Genomic DNA, 21,560 nt, shown 5'->3' on the forward strand with positions numbered 1-21,560 from the left:
TGCATGTCTTTTTCATGCAATCCTTTTAAATAAGGATAAACTGACAACTGGTTTCACATCAGTTATTGTAAATTGATAGTGCTGGTGTCATCCATGTACTGTATGTATGTAGCTTTGGGGTTGAAGGCAAGGTGTCTTAACAATTTAATATTTTTACGTCCTTATGATGGTCACAGTGATCATGACACTATGCTTATCGAGGTTGACACAACCTTATGAACATATTGCAGATAATTGTGTTTGCGTGTATGTGTACACGCATGTATGTGGGCTGCATATGGATGTTTGAATTATGTGTGTGTGTGTGTGTGTGTGTGTGTGTGTGTGTGTGTGTGTGTGTGTACATGTCCACCCAGCTTAGCATGACAAGTAGGGCAGAGGCTGGTCAGCACTTCAGGTGAGGAGTCTAATCGATCCGATCTTCCCCATCTGCTCCTCCCAGTCTGCTCCGGGTTGGCCTCTTCTGATGAACATGCTGTGCGTATCCGCAGAGAGTTTTGTTTGGATACTTGTCCGATCACATCTGCATGCAAAAGCAAACACGACGCTCTATCCTTAAACTGCAGAAGCATGTTTTGGAGCTGAAGTGCTGACAGAATGTTAGTTTGGCCTGGGGCGCTCATGGTGAGAGGAACGTTTACTTTCGACTGGAGAACGAGTGACCGCTAACCTGATTTGACTTGGCACGCACACACACACACACACACACACACACACACACACATTCACATATACACACACAGCTGTTTGCCAAGATTTTTAAAAGAAAGATGGGATGGTAAAGGAGGTCTGTTGACTCCTGCTCTTCAGTACAGGGGTTGGCTCAAAGCGCTGTTTCTCTGTCTACCTGTGCTCATTTTCCACACAGGAAAAAACAGGAGGAGCAGTGCTTCTCTGCATATGTCCAGCCAAAAGTTAAATGGACTTTTTGCTTTTCAAGCGCATGTAAATATGACCACCACTACAGGGGTGAATAGCGTGCATGCTATTTTAATAAAGGTTAGCAGGGAGCAGCACACACTGCCCTGATTGATTATCTGAAACTCCTGCCATGACTCTCTGTGTTCTCCACTAATGGTCACTGCCGTGCAAAATCCATTTGATCCCCTCTGGGCCCCGTGTGTAACCTCAGATCTTGACAGCGTGCCCGTGCCAATTCAGTGCCAGGGAATTTGGTAAGGCGAGCTCACCCAGGTGTCTTGGCAGGCCGGAGTTAGTGTCCGCTCAGCTACCCTGCTGTTTCACAGTCTCCAGTTGTTGTTCACACAAAATTCTCTCCCATCAGTTTGCCCTCTGCAGCCAGCATTGTGTCCAGGGTATGGGTTTACTGCTCGGACACCCTGTGACTCTGGTACCGTGTGGAATCCCGTGACACGAGCTGCAGTTTTTCCAATGGGTCGCTAAACCCACAGGACTCAGGTTTGGAGGTCACTGCCCCTAACAACAACAGCAAACCCCACTTCATCGCTGCCCGCTGTGGTCCTGCTGCCTTTGCTGTCATTGTGTTTGTAAACCTGATAAAATGTGTGTACGTGCAAGGCGGTAAGTGTCTTGCTCTTTGTGTCCAGGCTAATCTGCACAGTGTTCCAAATGGCTTTTTGAAGCAAAGTCAAGCCATGCGCTTCCAGCTGGAGGAAAAAAGGACCTAACCATTTGACGCGTATGCCCCCGTCTTTCATGAAACAGCCATCAGCATTGGGCGCCACAATTTTCCCCTTTGCATGTTCTCTCAGAACACTTTAATGATGCCAGCTGCAGTCCGATTGCTCTCTCTGTAATTGACTATTGATCTCACTGGGTCCAGAGACGGACTCTGGAAGGCTGCTGAAGTGCCCAACGTGCCTCTTGAGTCATGAGGCGAAATTTCTCTTGGGAAATGGCAGGATATTCTTCTGTTCTCTTTCATGTTTGTATATATATACATATATATATATATATATATATATATATATATATATATAGATATATATGATTTTTTTTTTTTAAACAAGCCAGTGGTGACATGTATCGCTTGCTTTTTTTCACTGGGTTTAGTTCTGAAATTGGATTGGCTTTTAGAGTTCCCTGGAACAGGCTGAGCGGGGCAGTAATAGATTATTCTTCCCTTTTTCTTAGTTGTGCGATTTTCTGAGTGATGGTCCAATAAATGGTTTTGGAGGTAAACACTGGGCTTACTGAAAGGAATTTTCCTGCCCAAGAGAGAGGGCAAAATAATTTAAGGAATGGGAGGAAGAGAAAAGCTACTCAGGGCTATTACTGCACAGCATTTTCACATGCTTCTCATTTCTGTGTGATTTCCAGGAGTCTTGGGTTACACCACAGTTGTTAGTGGACATACCAAGCAAATGTAATAAGAGAATATTGGGCAAGAGTCTGTCATTATCCTAATACTCTCCATTTTTCAAACTTCAGAATGCTTGTTATCACCACGGCTATCGTGTGGTGTTGACGTGCGGTGGGGTTGGGGCAGACATGTAGGTCATAGTTTGGCTGGAACAGCCTCAGCCCATCTCTTAGGCCTTGTCCTTCATGTGAAGTCCAGAACCCTCTGGAAACTTCTTATTCCCATGGCGGAATGTTTTCCACATTCCATGCACACACATGCGCACACACACATATACAGTGGGGCTAAAATACCCACTCCTGACATTGTTAAAATCCAGGTAGTAGCTCAGTTTTATGCTTTATTGTTGACATTCATTAATAAAGGATCTAAAATGTCATCAACTCTGTACTAATGCCTACTCATAACTTTTGAAACATTAAAACTGCTTCAGTAGGTGTCATTTATAAGGTATCCATTATAATCATCATAACTCAAGTAAGAAATCCAGCCATTGTCAAGACAGTAATGTGCTTGTAATGAGTTTGGCCAAAAACACCAATCAACTTATCTACACTTCATCATTTAGAAGGGTTGATTCTGAAGTGCTCTAATGTATTGTGACAGATACCTAAAGCAGAATTTTGCTGACGGGGTAAGGGCAGGTTCAGAGCCCCAGACACATTCTCAGAGCTCCTGTCTCCTCACTTCTGTGGAGTTAATGAGAAAGCTGTTTCTTTGTGAACACTTCCTGCACAACAGTAGAGATGACAGATCTGTATCCTCCTGGCTTACCCTGCGTTAGAAAGGGAGAATCTGAGACATCAACAGCCTCTCCTACCGGCACCTCCTCCCCAACCACACGCACATATACATGTACACACACATGCACCTACACGTGTATGTGTATATGCATACATGCCCGCATACACATACATGCGCGCATACACATACATGCGTACATGCGCACATACACATAAGCATACACGTACATGCGCACATACACATAGGCATACACATACATGCGCACATACACAAGCACCAATATCAGTACCTGCACACACTCATACAGGCACAGGTACCAGAACCCTCACGCACGCAGTTTTCAACCACCCCCCCCCTGCATCAGTACATTCGCAGACATAACAGCACAACAGGGCTAACAGTGTGAGCACGGATGAAACACGCCTCACCTCAGACTGACAGGAGGTACAATTAACCTCGGCAAAGGCCGGCCTGGAGGTCTCCCTCTTGCCCACCGGTCTACCCTGCTCAGCCTCCCTCCCTCATGTCAGTAGGCTAGGGCATGTGGATACGAGATCCTGGTGCCTCGGGGGGATGCGGCTGGTAGGGGGAGGTGGAGAGGAGGCAGTGCCCATCTTGGCACAGGATTCCGTGGTGCCTTTAAACTGGCATTGCTGCCAGAATATGGAATGGCATCCAGGGAGAAAAGCTGCCTTTCACCTATTCCATGGAGCATGTCTATTAATCTGCTTCCAGCCTCATAAATGCAGGAACAGCATAGGGCTATCAACTGAAAGTAATAAATAAATCATTGTAAACACTACATTTTTTTTTCCACATCAGTGTTATACAATGCTACTGCATGTGCTACATTCTTTGATTTTAGTTGTTATTTTTCATCATTTTCAGTGACCACCAAATTGCTGATGATATCTGCTTCAGAGAAGGTTCGCACTTGCTTAAATTTATAAAGGAGCCAGTACCAAAGCCCTTGGGCCCAAAAAAGTTTGGGGATGAGGGTAGGGGACAAAATAATATTTCAATACATTTAATTAATACCTTTAATACTTATTACAGTTGCAGCTTTATTGTATTTGTGCATTAGCACAAATAAACTGTAAAAATAAACTGTAACTGTGCATTAGCGGCAAGCAGGGAAACACCGTTGCAATGGTTTCTTAGCTGTGGTTGAAAGAGCAGGAATCTCTCTTCTGTGCCTCTGACAGCTTGCAGTTTGCGTGGAACTGCGCTGACATGACACATTCTCCCCACCAAGTCACAGAGCACAATATTTCGCACCAGTAACCTCTAAATTTAAGCGAACAAAAGTCATCCGCACGTGCTTTGGTTTCATAAGCTCAGCGGTGCCACACAATATTGGGGTGATTAAAACCAGCTGCCTTGGCCGTCCTCGTCGTGACTCACTTTATGGTAATGAACAGTTTTGGTTTAATCGGCTTAGGAGAGGCAGTAATCTCTCATTCCTGCAGTTCCCCAGTCTGGGCCAGACAAGGCAGCCTAGTCTGGCCAGGACGCCACGCAATAATCACCTGTAGACACCTGTATCCAGGGTGACTTACATAGCTTACATTTTTTACATCTACGTTTACTGAGCTGGATATTTACTGAAGCAAAGCACCTTGGTCAGGGGTTATAACAGCAGCACCCTTCCTGTTGTTTGAACCTGCAACCATCTAGGTTCCCTAAATATAACCCCACTCTCCTGCTAGTATGTTTTGTTTATTTTTACACACGTATTTATTATTATTTATTATATATTTCATACTACTGCTCAGAGTTTGTCTGTTACAGTAGCTACCAGTTCACACTGGACAGACATACTCCCTACCTTCAGCTGTATGCATGTCCACTGAATGCTAAGGGCTGCCATTTGAGAAAATTGTGAATTAAGTGACTCACCACATTTAGCACATTAAATGAGAGACTTTACTGGAATTCTTTGAAAGTGGTGTTGGTAGGGACCTGCTGTGGATAGTACAGTCCTATCCTTGATGTGTTATACTAGATTGCTCTATGGCTATGGTGGAGGTGTTTTCAGAAAGTACTATGTGGTTCACATGCACCCACATAACAGTGTAGTGTGCGATTGGATGTGCTGTCTCCCTGCTTGTGCTGTATTTCAGAAATATAACTTCTGTGTGCATGTGATCGCTAATAGGCTGTGTCCACATCACTGCTCCTTAGCATGTTTTAATGGACAGAAGAGGGGCCTTCATAAACAAAGCTTTGTTGTCTTTGAGGACTCGATGAGGGTTTTTTGCTATATTGCACATTTCAATGCAATGAAGCTCTCTGAAGTCTGCTACTCTTACTGTTGCTATGGAAATGTAAGGAGAAGGTCGCTGAAGGCGTCGTTGCCGCATATAACGCCAAAGCCTCCGCTCAGGACCAGAATATGAATGGAATAAACACCTTTGTGTGTCTGTGTGTGTGGTCTGTGTGTGTGTGTGTGTGTGTGTGTGTGTGTGTGTGTGTGTGTGTGTGTGTGTGTGTGTGCGCGTGTCTGTGCGTGTGTGGCTTTGGGTCTGCCAGCTGCAGGATTTCTTTTGTGGAGGAAAGCAGAGATATATGAGCACTGCATCAATGAGGACAGATTTTTACCTGAACCACGTCAGCAGTCAGCTCCTTTCTCTCACTCCCTTTTGCTTGACAAATTTTTCTTGTCACAACCTTTGTAGTTCCACGGCAGCATTGTTTTACAGCGAGCACAGACCTTGGAAAGTGTTGCCCGCTCACTGAGAGGCTGGCATTCGGCAGGTGATGTACAGGTATTCATAGTCAAGGGAAAAATAAATACATTAAAATAGTTATTCAGTCTTATGTGGGGCTGTCAAAATGAACAGAAAAATGTGTCACCCATATCTAATACAAAGGTATGCTCAGAGACATAGGATTAAAGATTGCACATTCTCCTGTTACCAGTGTAGTGTAGATGATATAATTAATTCACTTATGTTTTTGTCAATATGCAATAAACAGATTAGACAGTGGTAACTGTACTGTTATTAGGGACTGCAGTGTTATCAATATTTATATGTTGTATATGTTGTATATAAGTGTTTGTCATGATAATGATGACCTGATAAATTGCATCTTCACTACATGAAGAATGCTGACATTGCTATTCCAGATGTGTCGTGCTTTCCGAAATCAGGAGCTTCCAAGCTAGAACCTCACAGTTTTGTGGCCTGAAAGGTTGGGTGAACACATCCACCTCACACAGTTTTCATCAAAACTGAGCTCCCGCTGTCTGTGCGCCTACTCTCTGTTTAATCTGAGGAAGCCACTGCTGCAGGGGGGTTTTTCAAAAGGAGCAGGAGAGTTTGGCCAAGGGACCGTCTCCTCCGACTCCCTTTAGATTAAAAAGAGCTTTTGCAACGGAGGTGGCTCTTTGGTGCCCCTGAGGTCTAAGTTGCCCTCCTCTCTCCTGTCTCTCCGGGACAGGCATGAAGGAGCTTTCCCCTCCGCCCCTGAACCTGCGTAGGCTGTTCCGGGAGACCCTGGAGATCGAGCCCGTCCTGATCGTCATCTCCCCTGGGGCCGACCCCTCCCAGGAGCTTCTGGAGCTGGCCAGCGAGACCGTCGGCCGGGAGAACTACCACGAGGTACAGTATGCGCGTTCCTGCTTCAGCTCTTATCTGCCCGCACAAGACCACACGCAGCCACCTCTGTCTGGGTTTGGTTCCTCTCCCGCGTGCCCGCTGGAGGGCACATAGCCGTGCTTTATTTTTAACAAATTCAAAAAGGGGGCCTTTTGATTGCAGTGTTTTCTACACCAGCTCTTCCTGTTCCCTCAAAGACTCATAGGGAGGAGTAGACTGTAATTAAGGAGCAACATTAGAGGCTCTTTTTCTTATTACTAAGCCAGTTGATTGGGCAGCAAAAACAATGAGTTGAGGCCAGGAATAGACTGGTGTCCCGCGTGACAAAAAATGCTTTGAAATATTGCTTTCGACACTTTATATAACCTTCTACTACTATTTCTACTGCTGCTGAAAAATCCTCATTGTTTTCTCCTTGTACTTTTATTTTTACGTGTCTTGTAACCACCCAAGTTCTGACTGTGACATAATAGTAATGATAATAAAAGCATGCTAACATTTATGTTATGTAATGGCCGACATCCTCTGATACATAGATATTAGGTTATACTTACCCGCCAAGATGCTAACAGTTGTGTCTCCTCTCTTCACCTTCAGGTTGCAATGGGTCAGGGCCAGGCTGACATTGCTATTCATACTTTGAAAGAGTGTGCTCGCAATGGAGAGTGGCTCTGTCTAAAGAACTTGCACCTGGTCACAGCCTGGCTCCCCCTGCTGGAGAAGGTAGGTCTGGTGGCCGCAAACTTGGCCATGGGGGCACTGTGTGATGGGGTTGTGGGGTGATCGTAGGTATCGGGTGATGTGGTTACAAGGTGTTGAGCACCAGGGTGATAGGCACTGGTTGATGAGGTATTTTCCGTCATAATTTTTTTCTGCATATTTGCAAGTTTGCTATCTTAAAGCATAAACTACTCCTTTTTCATCGAATCATTGAATTCATTGAATGTTTATTTGTAGCAGATTACAAGTGCTGCATACTAATACCACGCTCATTTGCAGACCGCTGATAGGCCTGTGTTGTTAAGGGGCTGTGTGACAGTGACTGCCATGAGGTCAGCTGCGCAGTTGCCGCAGGCACATGCAACTGGGAGAACCCTGACGTTGCGTAGCCCCGTCAGCCCTGTTAAACTCTGCAGCTTCTACCCAGAGACTGGGGTTTTTTCCCTCCTTTCTTCTTTTTTTTTCTTCTGTTTCTGTCGGAATAACCTCCAGCTGTACTCCCAGTTCCACTGAAGTTTATTGCCTCTGACAAGCGACCTCATGTTGGTTACCGCGTTTATTCCAGAGAAATATATCCAGGATGCGGTGATTACCGCCGCTCGCAGACCTGGCCAGGCGTGTGCTTTCTGCGGGCTCCCGGTCCCTGGCGATACCTTCCGCGGGCTTGCTCTCTTTGGCGCTCGGTGTCGACTGTGCAGGAGCAGCTGAGCGTTCGCACATGTCCCACAGGGGCCAGCTGACTTTAATACTGCACCTCTGCTGTGTGTCATCCCCCCCGTCTCCCGGTTACCGCAGCCCCTCTCCCGGGGTCGGCCGCGTCTCTCACCCGCCGCAATGATTTAATCCTTTCGCCCAGCGCCCTCTGAGCCTGCCTCATTTATTCCGCTGGCTTATTTCTGACTTGAGTGGCTCTCATTTGTTCTGCGGTGTACAGGTGTGCCTCCCTTTCTCTCCCTCTCTCTCTCTCTCTCTCTCTCTCTCTCTCTCTCTGTCCGTGTGTCTCTCTCTCCATGGAGAGGAAAGAGGGATGTCATTATCAGACCATGGTCCGGAGGGGGGGACAGCCAGCTCCCGTCGCCCTGTTTCTACCCGGCAACCATTGGCACGCTGATGAAGACGGGTCGCCCGAGTGCAAGCAAGGGGTGACCCCTGTGAGGAAACGTGAAAGAAACCAAAGTAACAGACAGACAAAAAGCTGACAAAATGTGCGCGGCAAGCAGCGTGCCCGCTCAGAGAAAACACCCAGAGCAGTCAGGTGAAAAGAAAAAGACTGAAAAAGAAAGGAGACGAAATACCATACCCTCCCTGCCCACGCAGAGGGGCCTCCCTGAAAGAGCTCCCCACATTGAAATCCTTATTTGGCACCAAAGGAGGGAGCAAGGCCTTTCACAGTTCTGTGATTCTAATTAAAATACTGTAAAACAAGCCCAATAACTACCCATTTGACGTGTATAAGGAATTTTTTTTTCCCTTCATTGCAGTGAACGTCATATATTATTTTCAAACTGGGACCTTTCAGAAAGAACATTAATCAGACGGCTATGATAACATGTACTGTGTGGTATGAATGTGGGGGAGATGCACGATACCGCAGTCCCAAGATACCTTATGGGCAGCAGTGTGGCACAGCAAGTTAGCAACTTGGCTTGAAACTGTACAGACCCCTAGACAGGCAGCTGTACCTTTGGGGAAACTAATTTACAATGGATTTATGTGTGTGGTTTGAGCTCCTTAATACCCTCTCTGTATGAGCCAAGCAAATAATCAGTGATAATAACAGAGTGATAATAATACGGTATTATTAACACTGCACACTAGTAGTAGTATTGATAAGAGCTATAAAGGTAGGGCTGAAGGGTTCAGGCCCGATACTTTGTTCCAGTACTGGGAAAGCACATGGTAAGACTGTTTTATCAAATTGAGAATATGTCAGGGCAAAAACAAGAAGTGTAAAAGTGTAGGAGTGAAGAAGAGATGATAAATCATCTCTTGATTTGAAGTGCTTCCGTTACTAATTATCATCGAGCGCAGTGTTGCGAATTCAATTCATGAACAGTAGTTAAAATCAGAAAATGGGTTTTAAATTCAAGTACAGCAAAGTTAGCAGATTAAATGCTGCTGTCAAGATGTAGCAGACCATGAAGTAAAAAAAAAACGAATCAAAGGCAGCAATGCTGTTTTTGTCTTCCTCTTCTTTTGTCTTTGCATTACCTCAGAGTTATTGCGATTCTAAACATCCCAGCAATTTGCATAATAGACTCTGCGTCTTTATGTGACAGAAGATATTAAACAGAGATCTAATGCATTACTGAGTCACTGTTTCTCCCGCGAGTGAGAAAGGGCACATTCATTTATATCTGCCTGGGAGCGCAGAGCAGCTCCAAAAACAGATCTGTACAAACTGAAACAACATGACAGTCCAGTGAATTGCACACCAAATGTGTTTTTATACACTGAATTGAATAATTGAGTCAGTTTCTTGCATTTTGTATTCATTTAACTTTTTCCTCCTGGTGGAGGCATAGCATTAAGGGGAGGATCCTTCAGAGGGGGAAAAAAATGACAGTCAAGAGAGGAAAGTGAAAGAATAGATTTTATCCCTTATAAAGCATGCCATTTAGAGGCTTTTGGACTATTACTGTGAAATTGCTGCACTTTTCCACTCAAAACCTGTCAGAATCTTACAGTCAGAGAAGGGCAAAATTATGAAGATTCTGCGGGCAGACATGAGCAATGCAGAGAACTTAGGTATTGAGGAATAATGAAAAGACAGGAACATTAATGTGAGGAATGGTTGACCTTACAGATGTGTGCTAGTAGTCGTATCATGTCCCACTACACAACAGGACGGGGGGAGGGGAAGCCCTGGGTCCTGATCCTTTATGTCCATCCTAAAAACCTGTTTTTACTGCATGCAGTGTGATAAAATGAGACCAGTGACTGGCAATGTATTACTTTGTGACATGGTGAAAGTTCAAAATGCTGATTCATGGCCAGAGTTGGGAGGGTTACTTTTCATATGTATTCCACTACAGATTACAGAATACTTGCCCTAAAATGTCATTTGAAACGTATTCTGTTAGATTACTCAAGGTGAGTAACGTAATCTAAATACTTTGGATTACTTTCTGAACACTGTTTTTAATTTTTAAAAGTATGTAAGTAAAAGTGTGAATGTGGCATATACTGGTTGGATGATTCTCACAAACTATGTCCAAGTGATGTCAAAATCTAAATAGCTAAACTTGAGTTTTTTTACTGCAATACATAAAATACAGTCTGTATTTTTAATTATGATAACATTTCACTTGAAAAAAACATTTAAAGCATTTTACGAAAGTTTTATAAGGATGTACACCAGTATGATTCATCTGACTAAGGTTCTGAATGGTTATTTCTAGAATGTTCACTTAGCATTGTTGTGGTTAACATTTTGGAACCCCCATGTTAAGTCTATGGGCATTTCACCGCAGTTTCTTCAGAATTGTAAATGTTAATTCAAAAACTGTACATTACACGAAAACACGAGTTAGAAAAGGCACGAGCCACCCTAAATAGCCTACATTGTGAGTGAGAAAGGAGTAGCTTAACAATTTAATATATAATATGCATACTGTAAAATTGTTGGAGTAATCGCAGTTTTGAACATGTGAAATTTCACTTGTTTTGTCACTGTATTTAGTCGTTAGCTAGTTAGCTTTAAGACTACACCTACTAGCCTACTAGCTAACTGAATAGCTAATCCAGTGCAGCCAAACTAGGTAAGATAGCTAGCTAGTGATCAACATTAGCTTAAATAATGAAAAAGAGAACTTACTTCAAGATACTTCTTCGGGTTAGAGGTTTTGACTCTTTTGAAGTGGATAGCAGTTTGGTTGCTGGCAAACACAGCTTGCATTGTACTGTTATGTTGCAACCTTTGCTAAAAATCCAATGTAATCCCTTCAGTAATCTAAATATTTTTTAAATGTAACTGTAATTTTATTACCATCAATTTAAATGGTAGCTGTAACGGAATACAGTTACTCATATTTTGTATTTTAAATATGTACGCCGTTACATGTATTCCATTACTCCCCAGCCCTGTTCATGACTTCCAGCAGGAATCTGGAAATTGTCATTTTAACCACATCCTGTCTTTTATGTAAGAAATGCTGAGCCATGCACTGATTCTGTAAATACACAAAAATGACAAATAAAGAAATCTATAAGATATCTTTGATGGTAAAGCACCAGTGTGGCTTTTCTGCTACAGAGTACCCCCTCTGGAACTCTCTCACTTCTGTATAAGTCACCTCCTAACAGGTTACATCACAAGGACGTGTTTCATCACCAGCTGTATATTTGTAATTTCTGAGTGCTCGGGTCACTGTGGGGGTAAACTTGCACTGCTGGATCACTGTAATGAGGCTTGCATCTTGCTTTCCATTGCTCTGTACAATCGCATTTACCAAGATTGACTGTGTTGTTGCAAAGGAAGAAAATAAACCATATCTCAATGGTTTCAATGGTCTCAATGAACAATGCTATTTAATGTGCTTGAGCTTAAACTGTTGTAAAACATACTGAGAAACGTACTTGAAAAACCATGAATTTGCTTATCTAATATTGTATTATAATGTATTAATCTAATATAAGCTTAACAGTTTTATGAGTCTTTTTTGTTGTTGCAAATCTCTCATCTGATTCTCCAGCTTGCTGATTTAGGTAAAGCTTGAGAATATTATAGCTGCTTTTTTCTGCAGCCACTCATTGGTTCTGTGTTCTGTGTTGATCCAGATGATAAACTCAGTGACCAGAAAGTCACTGGAGAACAGACAGTCCTGGTTCTCCCAGCTTGGAAGGAAATGATAGACCATGATTTCATCAAACTTACAGTTTCTTAACAGAATAAGCAGATTTTTCCCTCAGGCTAAGAGCAAGAATTATTGTAAGAATTATTGCTACATTTTCCGCTGCTTCTGAGGCGAAATATGTTTTCTGGGTTAAGTAGATAACACAGGGTGAGACAGGAGCCATGTTATTTTTACATACATTATCAAGTACAGAAAATATACTGTATACTATACTAAATATATAAGGGTGAAGTCACACACCTACACATACAACAAAATGTCTAACTATAGTTTTATTTAATTTTATGGTCCTGTTGTCATCAAATTAGCCCCCTTTGAAAATATTGGTGAACTGATAAGAGAGAAATGTCACAGCGTATTTAATACAATAAGTAATATTTAGCGAGTTAAGAAGCAGTGGATCAGTCAGATGGCACACAGCTCCAGGGCTTTCTATTTTTACTTGAGAAGGAGAGAGAGGGCCTCGCTGACCACCAAGCCCTCAGTTGACTACTGTTGCGTAAATTCACCAGAGCCCAGCCCCCGTACGCAGTAAAATAATTGTGTGTAAAGCTGTCACGCTTAAATAATCAACTAAAGCAAACAGACTGGACAGGAGCAAGGTCAGCATCTGAATGCTCATGATTGATGTCATATTCTTCCTCTCTCCCTGTTATTGGAACGCCTATTTCTACTTTAGATGGAAGCTTCCTGAAAGCTCCCTGGCATAACTTGAAAGTGGTTTTAGGCTAAAGATAAGTCCGCCGAACTATCCTGGGAAAGCAAGACACATTCATCAAAAAATGTCTATGATGCAAAACAAACGGATATTGCTCTTAATTCAGGCTGTATTGAAACTTTGTGAATTACGAATGATCTTTTTTAAGCCCTGATAATTTATTACCTGGCAGACAGTGGTAGCACTGTACCGTGTACTCTTAGAAACTCGCAATACAGGGCATAAATTTGCAGCTAAAATAAATAAATGAATAACAGAAGTGTCTTTGCTGGCTCAAGTTCTGTTTTCCGTTTGTTCTCCAAGGAGCTGAATGTCCTTCAGCCAAAAGAGGGCTTTCGTCTGTGGCTCACAGCGGAGGTCCACCCCAAGTTCACCCCCATTTTGCTTCAGTCCAGTCTGAAAATAACATACGAGGTAAGCATTCATTCTGGTCTTGCATTCAGTCCTGCTGCCATCCATATGCATTCGTCACTTATGTTGCAAAATTTTAACGCCCATGCATACTTTAATGTAATGCAAATTGATGTCGTCTCTAATGTATGTAGTTATGGAAAAAATGAGAGGTGTTTTCTGTATTAATAAAGCAACACACTGACATAGTTTACCATGGTTATAACCCCCAGGCCCCGTGATATAGTGCGTACTGAATCTTATACATCAGGAATATGCCCTAAAACGCTATTGCCCCTGCGGTATAAATCTGCTTGTTGACCATGCGCATTGCTTGACAGACCCTTTAGAGGATGTTTGCTTGCCAAGAACTGGAGCGTATGAGATCCATACATAATTTCTTACACGGGGTTATTTCAGTCTTGTGAAGTGTGTGCTTTCTATTATTTCTGACAGTCAGTCAGAATTCCTGAAAGCAATTTAAAGCTGGGTGCTGGGACCAAAAAAAAAAAAAAAAAAAAAAACTTGCACTGCGGTCTGCATCACCACGGCAAGGGATTAATCATAACGGGTAAAGTAAGTGTTCTTGGTTAAATATCTCAGACACAATTGCTGTCAGGAGGCAAAGAAAGGACAGTTGTTTTTAAGTCATCTCACCATTTTGAAAGATTGTGTGGATTGTGAGGCACTCCACTGATAGCCCTTGCAAATCTCCATGGAGGAAAACCAGATGGGAGACGGGGGTTTACCATGAAGACGACAGATATGAGGAGACGCAGAGACAGGTTAATGACAGCGCTTGGGATTTATTCATCACCCGAAAGAAAAGCTGAAATAATTTTATTGCAGCCAATCAGAGATAAAAGCCTGAGAGCTTCATAAATTAGATTACGCGTAAACATAACATTGTTTTCCTTTTTTATTTCCTGCAGGCACCTCCAGGGCTGAAAAAGAACTTAATGAGGACATATGAATCCTGGACCCCTGAACAGATCAGTAAGGGAGGTCTGTTGCCCCGGGCACAGTCACTTTTCTGTCTCGCGTGGTTCCATGCAGTGTGCCAGGAGCGCCGAAACTACATTCCCCAGGTAGGCTTTTTTCCCCAAATCCTCTGCCTCTGGACAACAACTTCCAAGCAGCTCTCTTTTTTCAGTAAAGACCTTGCAGCTCCCATTCAGATCTCAATCAGCGGTCAGCAACCACCTCCTCCCCATTTGCACCTCCTTGTAATTTAGGCATGTCCTCTGACAATGCGATGATGTACCACCTTTACAATTCTGAAAGAGAAAGGAAAGCAGCCTTCACAGTATGTAAGCAATGGGTGCATGTTTAAAATTCTACAGCACAGGGTTTCCTCTCTCAAACAGCACACGTAAGATCAATGACAGGACAAAGCGGCTCCACCTGGACCCCAAGAACACATTTCATCCTTGACTTTGTCACCCTTTGTTTGGATGTGTCCACAGCATTTTATACTTACATTATACAATATTTATACAATATATTTATTGGAAATGGAGTGGAACCCACAGACAGTGACACTGTAGACCAGGCAAAGCCTGGTGAATCATGGGGCACGCTGAGCTGAGATTGGTCAAATGTGAAGCGACCGTGTGAAGGTCAGTGATTGGGCTAAAGAGTTGAGAGGAGGTCATGGATGCACAACGGTGGGGGGCCTGGTCTCTGTTACACATAATGCCCTTGCTTCCTGCTTTTCTGAAAAGTATGTTAAGCAATTAAATGTATAAACTGGATGGTTTTCAGGCCTATAAATTAGTGTCCTCTGCCCCCACAGACACACGCATGCGCATGCAAACCTGCAAACCTAGCACATGAGGAAGGTGATAAAGATATCTGGGAAATAGTAGTATTTTTTGGGAAATAACTGTATTTTGTACATATTTGTATTCTACTAGGATGGAACAAACGACAAAATCACCAATTAAGTGTTTTGAGATGAAAAGCCTCTTATAATTCTGCTTTACTAATTAAATGCGGTTCTCTCCTTGGTTAAATCTGTGCTGGCAGCCAGAGTGCAGACGTTTATTTAGCAAAGGTTAATTACACACCTTTTACAGAAACATGATCGTACCTTAATTACTGAACATATGATAGATGATCTTACACTGAATGCTTTTTTTCCCTCCCCTGAAACATACTCTGCTCGTCCAAGCATGACTATGCTAATATTTCTCAAAGGGTCTTCTTTCTGCTCCACATCCTGTTTTCCAGTCTCACTTCTAAAGATCCTCTAATTTTGATTAGCCCTCTGGGGGCGCCGGTAATAATAAAATTTGTTGAAGGTGACATGGGCATGAAGGTGACAGACGCCCCTGTTTCCTGATGTTGCCCTACTTAGCGATGGGGTGGGGGAGGTGCCCATCCCGCCACCCATCCTGCCACCCGTCCCCTCTAAAATTGCACTGTCAGTGCGGCAATTATGTTCAGCGTTGCTAGCCCGTTCACCTCCAAAAGCCACGGGCAGCCCTGGGGCTTCATTTAAATTAAATTAGGCTTGTCTCACTCCCCCCCCTCCTCCCCAACTCCTGCGTGTCAGTCTGTCTATTATTCTGACGATTGGTTGTTTGGAGGCCACGTAGCTGACCCACAGGTGAGAGTTCAGTCTGGCTCAGCCTGCTCTCCCCATCAACACATCGCCTTCTAAAGGACAGACTTGTGAGGAATGAGTTTAATTGAAGCATCACATGCATCACACTTTCAATAAACATCTTCTTTTCTTTTTTTTTTTTTAAAGATATTGTATGTGAGGTCTCATCTTGCCAGGCCAGAAGTAAATTAACCTTAAGGTCATTCCAATTACAATCCACCGTCGGATTTGTGACTGATTGATAACAAAGTGCCAAACTGTAAATAAGGCCGAGAAGGATTAATTTGGAATTCATCATTGTAATAATTCAGAAATTAATTTTCACAGAGGATTTGCATGGGAAATGAGTTGCCAATTTGAGAGCAACGAGGGGCAGGGCTGGCTGGGAGCTACAGCTGCATCTCTCCATCTGAGATTACAGTATTCTAATTCACCATTCCCATTGAGCCACTTTGTACTTCAATCCTGTCATTTTAGGTATTTGCTGGTAAAAACACGCTATGGGAGTGAGAGGCCATCTTTTCATGCGTCCCTGTTTTATTTGCTCAATGCATGTAGTGAAGATTTGTAAATTTGCTTGGACAGATGTTATCATATTTATTTGCCTTTTTCCATTCCAGGGCTGGACCAAGTTTTATGAATTTTCTCTTTCTGATCTACGTGCCGGCTTTGAGATCATCGACAGACTTTTTGATGGTTAGTGAAAGAGACTGGAACCGCCGCTGTCTTCTACTCATCTCCGTGTAAACATTTTAAAGTCAAAACAGTTTCCATTTTGTTGTCATTGCATGCTTTGATCTCATGTCATTATAGTCACGGAAGCTCAGATCTTCTTGGTTTGAAGAGACACTTCTATCTTACAGAGCACTCTTTCAAATATTATTATCCTCTCCATCAATCAAACTGCCTTTTCTTCCTTTTGTTATAATCTACCTGGAAGACAAAGGAAGTCCTTAAATGTGAAGTGGTATAGTGTTGGCTGTGTTTTTGTAATCCACAGATACATAGCTGTTGTACAAAAATCTGATGAACGGCTATGATGCACACATGCTGTGATGCACACCTTGGTTGTAGAAACAAAGGGAATGTAAATGCTTAAATTCTAGGTATTTCTCCTGTTGAGTAAGGTATCTTTCTTAAAATACTCCATTAATATTACTCCATTTTCCCCTTTGCTATAAAGGGAAGGTTTTTGCTCGCATGCAACAAGAAAGAATCAGCCAACTGTTATGTATATTTTGTAATACATGTCAAAAGTAAATTTTAAGCACTCACTGACTTGATACCAGAGAACTCGGGTTAATTTGAATTTTGATTTACTCCAGTAAAATCTAAGCTTTAAATGGTAATATTAAGGCATATCATTAATGATGTTGATGATGATGATGATGACGATGGTGATTAGTAGTAGTAGCAGTAGTGTTGTTATTTTTAGTGATAGTAGTAAAGGTATGAGTCGTAATTTATTTTGAAGATGTTCCTCATCACAGTAACTTATACTAAACACACATCACATGCAATTACCATGTAAGCATGCAATTAAAATGTAAAACCAATGCTCAAAAAACATTATCCCTACCAGCAGTAACTTAAAGCATAGCTTTAAAGAGCAACATTACCTTCAATTTACATGGTGTCAAACAATGATCCGTGGGAGCAACATTAACTTGCAGATGATGACTTGCTCAGATGCAGTGTAACATTGCGCCTGCGGTGTGTGTGTGTGTGTTGTGTGTTTGCCGCAGGGGGGAAGGAACTCCAGTGGGAGTTTGTGCACGGCCTTCTGGAAAACGCCATCTACGGCGGCCGCATCGACAGCCTGAGCGACCTGCGCATCCTCCGCTCCTACCTGCAGCAGTACTTCAACTCCCGGCTGCTCTCAGGACCGCAGGGGCGCGGCAAGAAGAGTGCGGCCGTCCCCTCCCAAATGAGCCTGCCCAACTCCTGCAGCATCCTGGTGAGCGGGGTCTGAGGGCTGGAGCTCTCGGAAAGGCACTTGTGACCACCCCCTTGGTTGAATCAGACCCAGGGGGCGTGCTTGTTTGTATGTTCCTGGCATTAATAAATGAGACATTCAGCATTACTTGCTTTAGCATGACGTTTTTCAGGTTGTCTTGCTAGGTGGCTTACACATTTGTTATCTGGAGACTTACACTGAGCCAACATTTCATGCTGGAAATCAATTTTGAAATGTAGGTAATTGAAGTAGTCATGTTTTTCCTACCCAGGCAAACAAGATATTGTCATTTTGTAACTACAAAAGATAAAAATCATGCCAAAATCATGAGGTCATATTAAAAGTCTTGGCATGCCCTGTTATTCTTTTTGGCTTTTGAGGCTGAGGCCCAAAACATATGGCTATGAATGAATTTTAGTTTTGTTCTAAATTTGGCATGTATATTCCACAGACTTGATTTTGTGTGCAGTCAAGCATATTTCTGAGTGGGGCCTCTAGTACTGTAGTTTTAGAGATACAAGATAAGGGGGGCGTGGGGGGGTCGCATGATTACCTGTGCCCTGTGCCCTGTAAAGATACAATTTTTGTGTCCCTGAATATTCATGTTGCAGTCATGATGCTCAACATTTATGAGGCTTTAGGCATGTCTTTACCACACATATGGTTGCTTTGCCCTTTTGATGGTTCATACTTATCAGCATGAGATCATCAGTTCTTTGGTAAGAGAGCTGGTCCAGTTGAATGGCACCTCAATACACCATTTCCATCAAATTCTACTCAGGGAAAACCTTTTCTGTTTCCAAATGCTGTCCTTTTCAGTGACAACAGTGGCCACCAAGGCAAACAGATTCCAAGCTATTTGAATAGGCCTTCCATAAATTTCAAGCTCCAGTCCATTAGATGTTATTCAATGACTGCGTGCGAAAATGCTGATCATGTGTCAGGTAGCAGCCCTGGTTGGCCTTTAAGCACAAAGCAGTGTAGCTTTGCTCAGCCGGCGCTTCAGGCAAATCAAGCAGTTAGTGTGCTGCATTGATGAGGAGACAGGAATATAGGCAGGTGAAAGCTAATTTCACGCAGCGCTCTGAGCATTTTCATGGGTCGCAAAGTGTGAGTCACTTCTCCTCACAAGAGGTGATCTTGTACCTGCAGTTCCCTTCTCTGGTAGGATGTGTCCTTGCATGCAGAGGGAGGGATGGACAAAGGCTTTATTATGCCTCTGTGTGTCTGCCGGCCGGGATGAGGCTCTGACTCTGGCGATGTGTTTCAGGATTACCGCAGCGTGATTGAGAACCTGCCGGAGGACGACAGGCCGGCGTTTTTCGGCCTCCCCGCCAACATCGAGCGCTCCTCACAGCGCATCGTCAGCTCTCAGGTAGGCCTTCCCCTGGGGCCCGGTGCACATTACTGAGCAAGGTGTGTGGGGGGGAAGACTCAGACACAAACTTTTAGAGAGATTTGGAGACTGGTGAAACGCTGGAGCCTGAGGCACAGGTGCGAGATAACCAAATCCAGGAGGATAGAGTAGGAGGCCCTGGGGTGGTGGCCATGGCACGGCTGTACCAACCCCTCCCTGGTTGTTGTCTTCCTCCTCCTCCTCCTCTTCTTCCTCTTCCTCCTTCAGAGGCTGAGGTTTGCGTGAGCAGGGTAAATCTCTCCATGCAGGCGGGCATGCAGCAGCCCAAAGAGGCAAAGGGTTCTGGGAAAGTATGTGCTGAGCTGTGACATTCCACAGGATCAAAGGGCCGCAGCTCCGAGAGGGACAATGACACTGACAAAGCAGTGCATGAGCCGCCGCCGCCCTGGGTGTATGTGGGGGGCGGGGGGGCAGCAAAGAGGGCTGAAAAACACATTTCCTGTGGAAAACGGGAGCCGGGGTCGACCTGCTGCAGAGAGGGGTGCGGCTCCGTGTTGACAGGGAAGCATGCTCCACTCCCAGACACGCATGAGTTATGGAAGCAGGTGCGTCCAGTGTGATCACACCTTTCCCGTCTCTGCAGCCTAAGCAAACAAATCCTGTCTTAGAACAGGGACAGGAGAGCTACAGGAGCAAGCCACTGTGCAGAGCTAAACCTCTTAAGGGTATTAATTCCTGAATGGAAAGACAACGAAGCAAACAGTAACTATGCCTCCACATATGCCCCGATGGAGTGCTGTAGAGCTGAGTGCAGCTTATTGTTACATCAGGTTCACCATGCATGAACATGGTTCACGCTGTGGATTGAGAATTCCAGTTTTCATGAACACTTGCAAAGTTGGTGGAAGATAATTAATGAAAACGTGGAATTTGTTGGCATGGTATTTATTACTGACCAGGAATAACCTCAAGAAAAAGCTCAGAAAGGCACAGTACAGATATCTTGGGGAGTTTCCAGATTAACATTTCTTTAAAAGTTACCTCCTTACACGTATTTTGACCTGCAAGCAGATACTGCAAGAAATGCATGTCTAAAATGTATGATATGTCAGAAAAGGACATTCTGTTTAGTATGAATTCAGTATTATTCTGTTGTCTACTTCTTTATGATGTGCTTTTTTCCTTTTTTCCCCTTCTCTCACTCTCTTCTCTTTCTCTCTCTTTCACACACACACACACACACACACACACACACACACACACACACACACACTCTCTCTCTCTCTCTCTCTCTCTCTCTCTCTCACATTCTTGCATTTTGACTCTTACTAGGTTGTTCCAGCTCTACAGTGCATTTCCTCTGTCCCTCTGTGCTATTATATACCATATCGATTCAGTTGTTGATCTGCGTTTGAAAGCCACATACTCTTTTAATTTAAAATGCCTCTTTTTCATGGAGATTAGTTACTTTAATTAGCGCCTTTACAGCTGCTTGTTTTAATTCATTCCAATTACATGGGGAGGATACAGTGGCTTTTCTTTGATTGTTTCTCATTTTTATCTGCATGGTCTAGACCAGTGTTTCCCAAACCTCACCTGGAAGACCCCTTGTCCTGCATGTTTTAGATCTCTCCCTGCTCCAACACAGCTGATTCAAATGATCAACTGGTTATGAGCTCCTGAAGCTGCTTAATAACAAACTGATCATTTAAATCAGCTGTGTTGGAGCAGGGAGAGATCTAAAACATGCAGGACAAGGGGTTCTCCAGGAGAGGTTTGGGAAATGCTGATTTAGACTTTTTGGGGTTTGTCGGCCCATTTTTCAGATTTTGTTGTACGAGCCATTGTGCTGAGTTTAATATAGGCTATTTAATTAACTGTATCCATGCTAATTTATATTAAATCTCATTTGTAGAGATGCAGTATTCATACATGCAGACGATGCACAGTGGAGACATTACTTACCAATATGGCTTAAGCAAGAATTGCTGTTAAAAGAGGCCCTTGATACCATCCTGTTTCACTGACATATTTGCTATCATTATCTTAAAACTAATCGACAAGACCTGACTTTAGAGCGCTGTAGATTTCTTCTCCCAAAATTGTTGAGTTTTCATTGTTATGATTTCCTCCTTGGAGAACGCAACTGCCAATTTATTTGGCTATGGTGAGTCATTTTCGCAGAAAGGCTTGGAGAATGTGGCACTTTGGGTGCGTTGCATGCCATGAAAGTGTGTCCCCACAGACGTGTGTGATTGCTTAGG

At 43.4% G+C, this 21,560-nt stretch overlaps 1 protein-coding gene across 1 annotated transcript in view; it reads left to right on the forward strand.

Moving 5' to 3' along the window:
* The window catches only part of LOC118783126 (cytoplasmic dynein 2 heavy chain 1), a 137,663-nt gene that overhangs the window by 82,467 nt on the left and 33,636 nt on the right, over window positions 1-21,560 (forward strand). Inside the window, exons 78-84 of the mRNA XM_036536832.1 lie at window positions 6,533-6,693; window positions 7,288-7,413; window positions 13,288-13,398; window positions 14,307-14,462; window positions 16,603-16,678; window positions 17,728-17,939; window positions 19,210-19,314. Coding sequence (XP_036392725.1) covers window positions 6,533-6,693; window positions 7,288-7,413; window positions 13,288-13,398; window positions 14,307-14,462; window positions 16,603-16,678; window positions 17,728-17,939; window positions 19,210-19,314 — 947 coding nt within the window. The remainder of the gene's footprint in view (window positions 1-6,532; window positions 6,694-7,287; window positions 7,414-13,287; window positions 13,399-14,306; window positions 14,463-16,602; window positions 16,679-17,727; window positions 17,940-19,209; window positions 19,315-21,560) is intronic.

This window comes from Megalops cyprinoides, chromosome 9, assembly GCF_013368585.1.
Source record: "Megalops cyprinoides isolate fMegCyp1 chromosome 9, fMegCyp1.pri, whole genome shotgun sequence".
Classification (NCBI taxonomy): Eukaryota; Metazoa; Chordata; class Actinopteri; order Elopiformes; family Megalopidae; genus Megalops; species Megalops cyprinoides.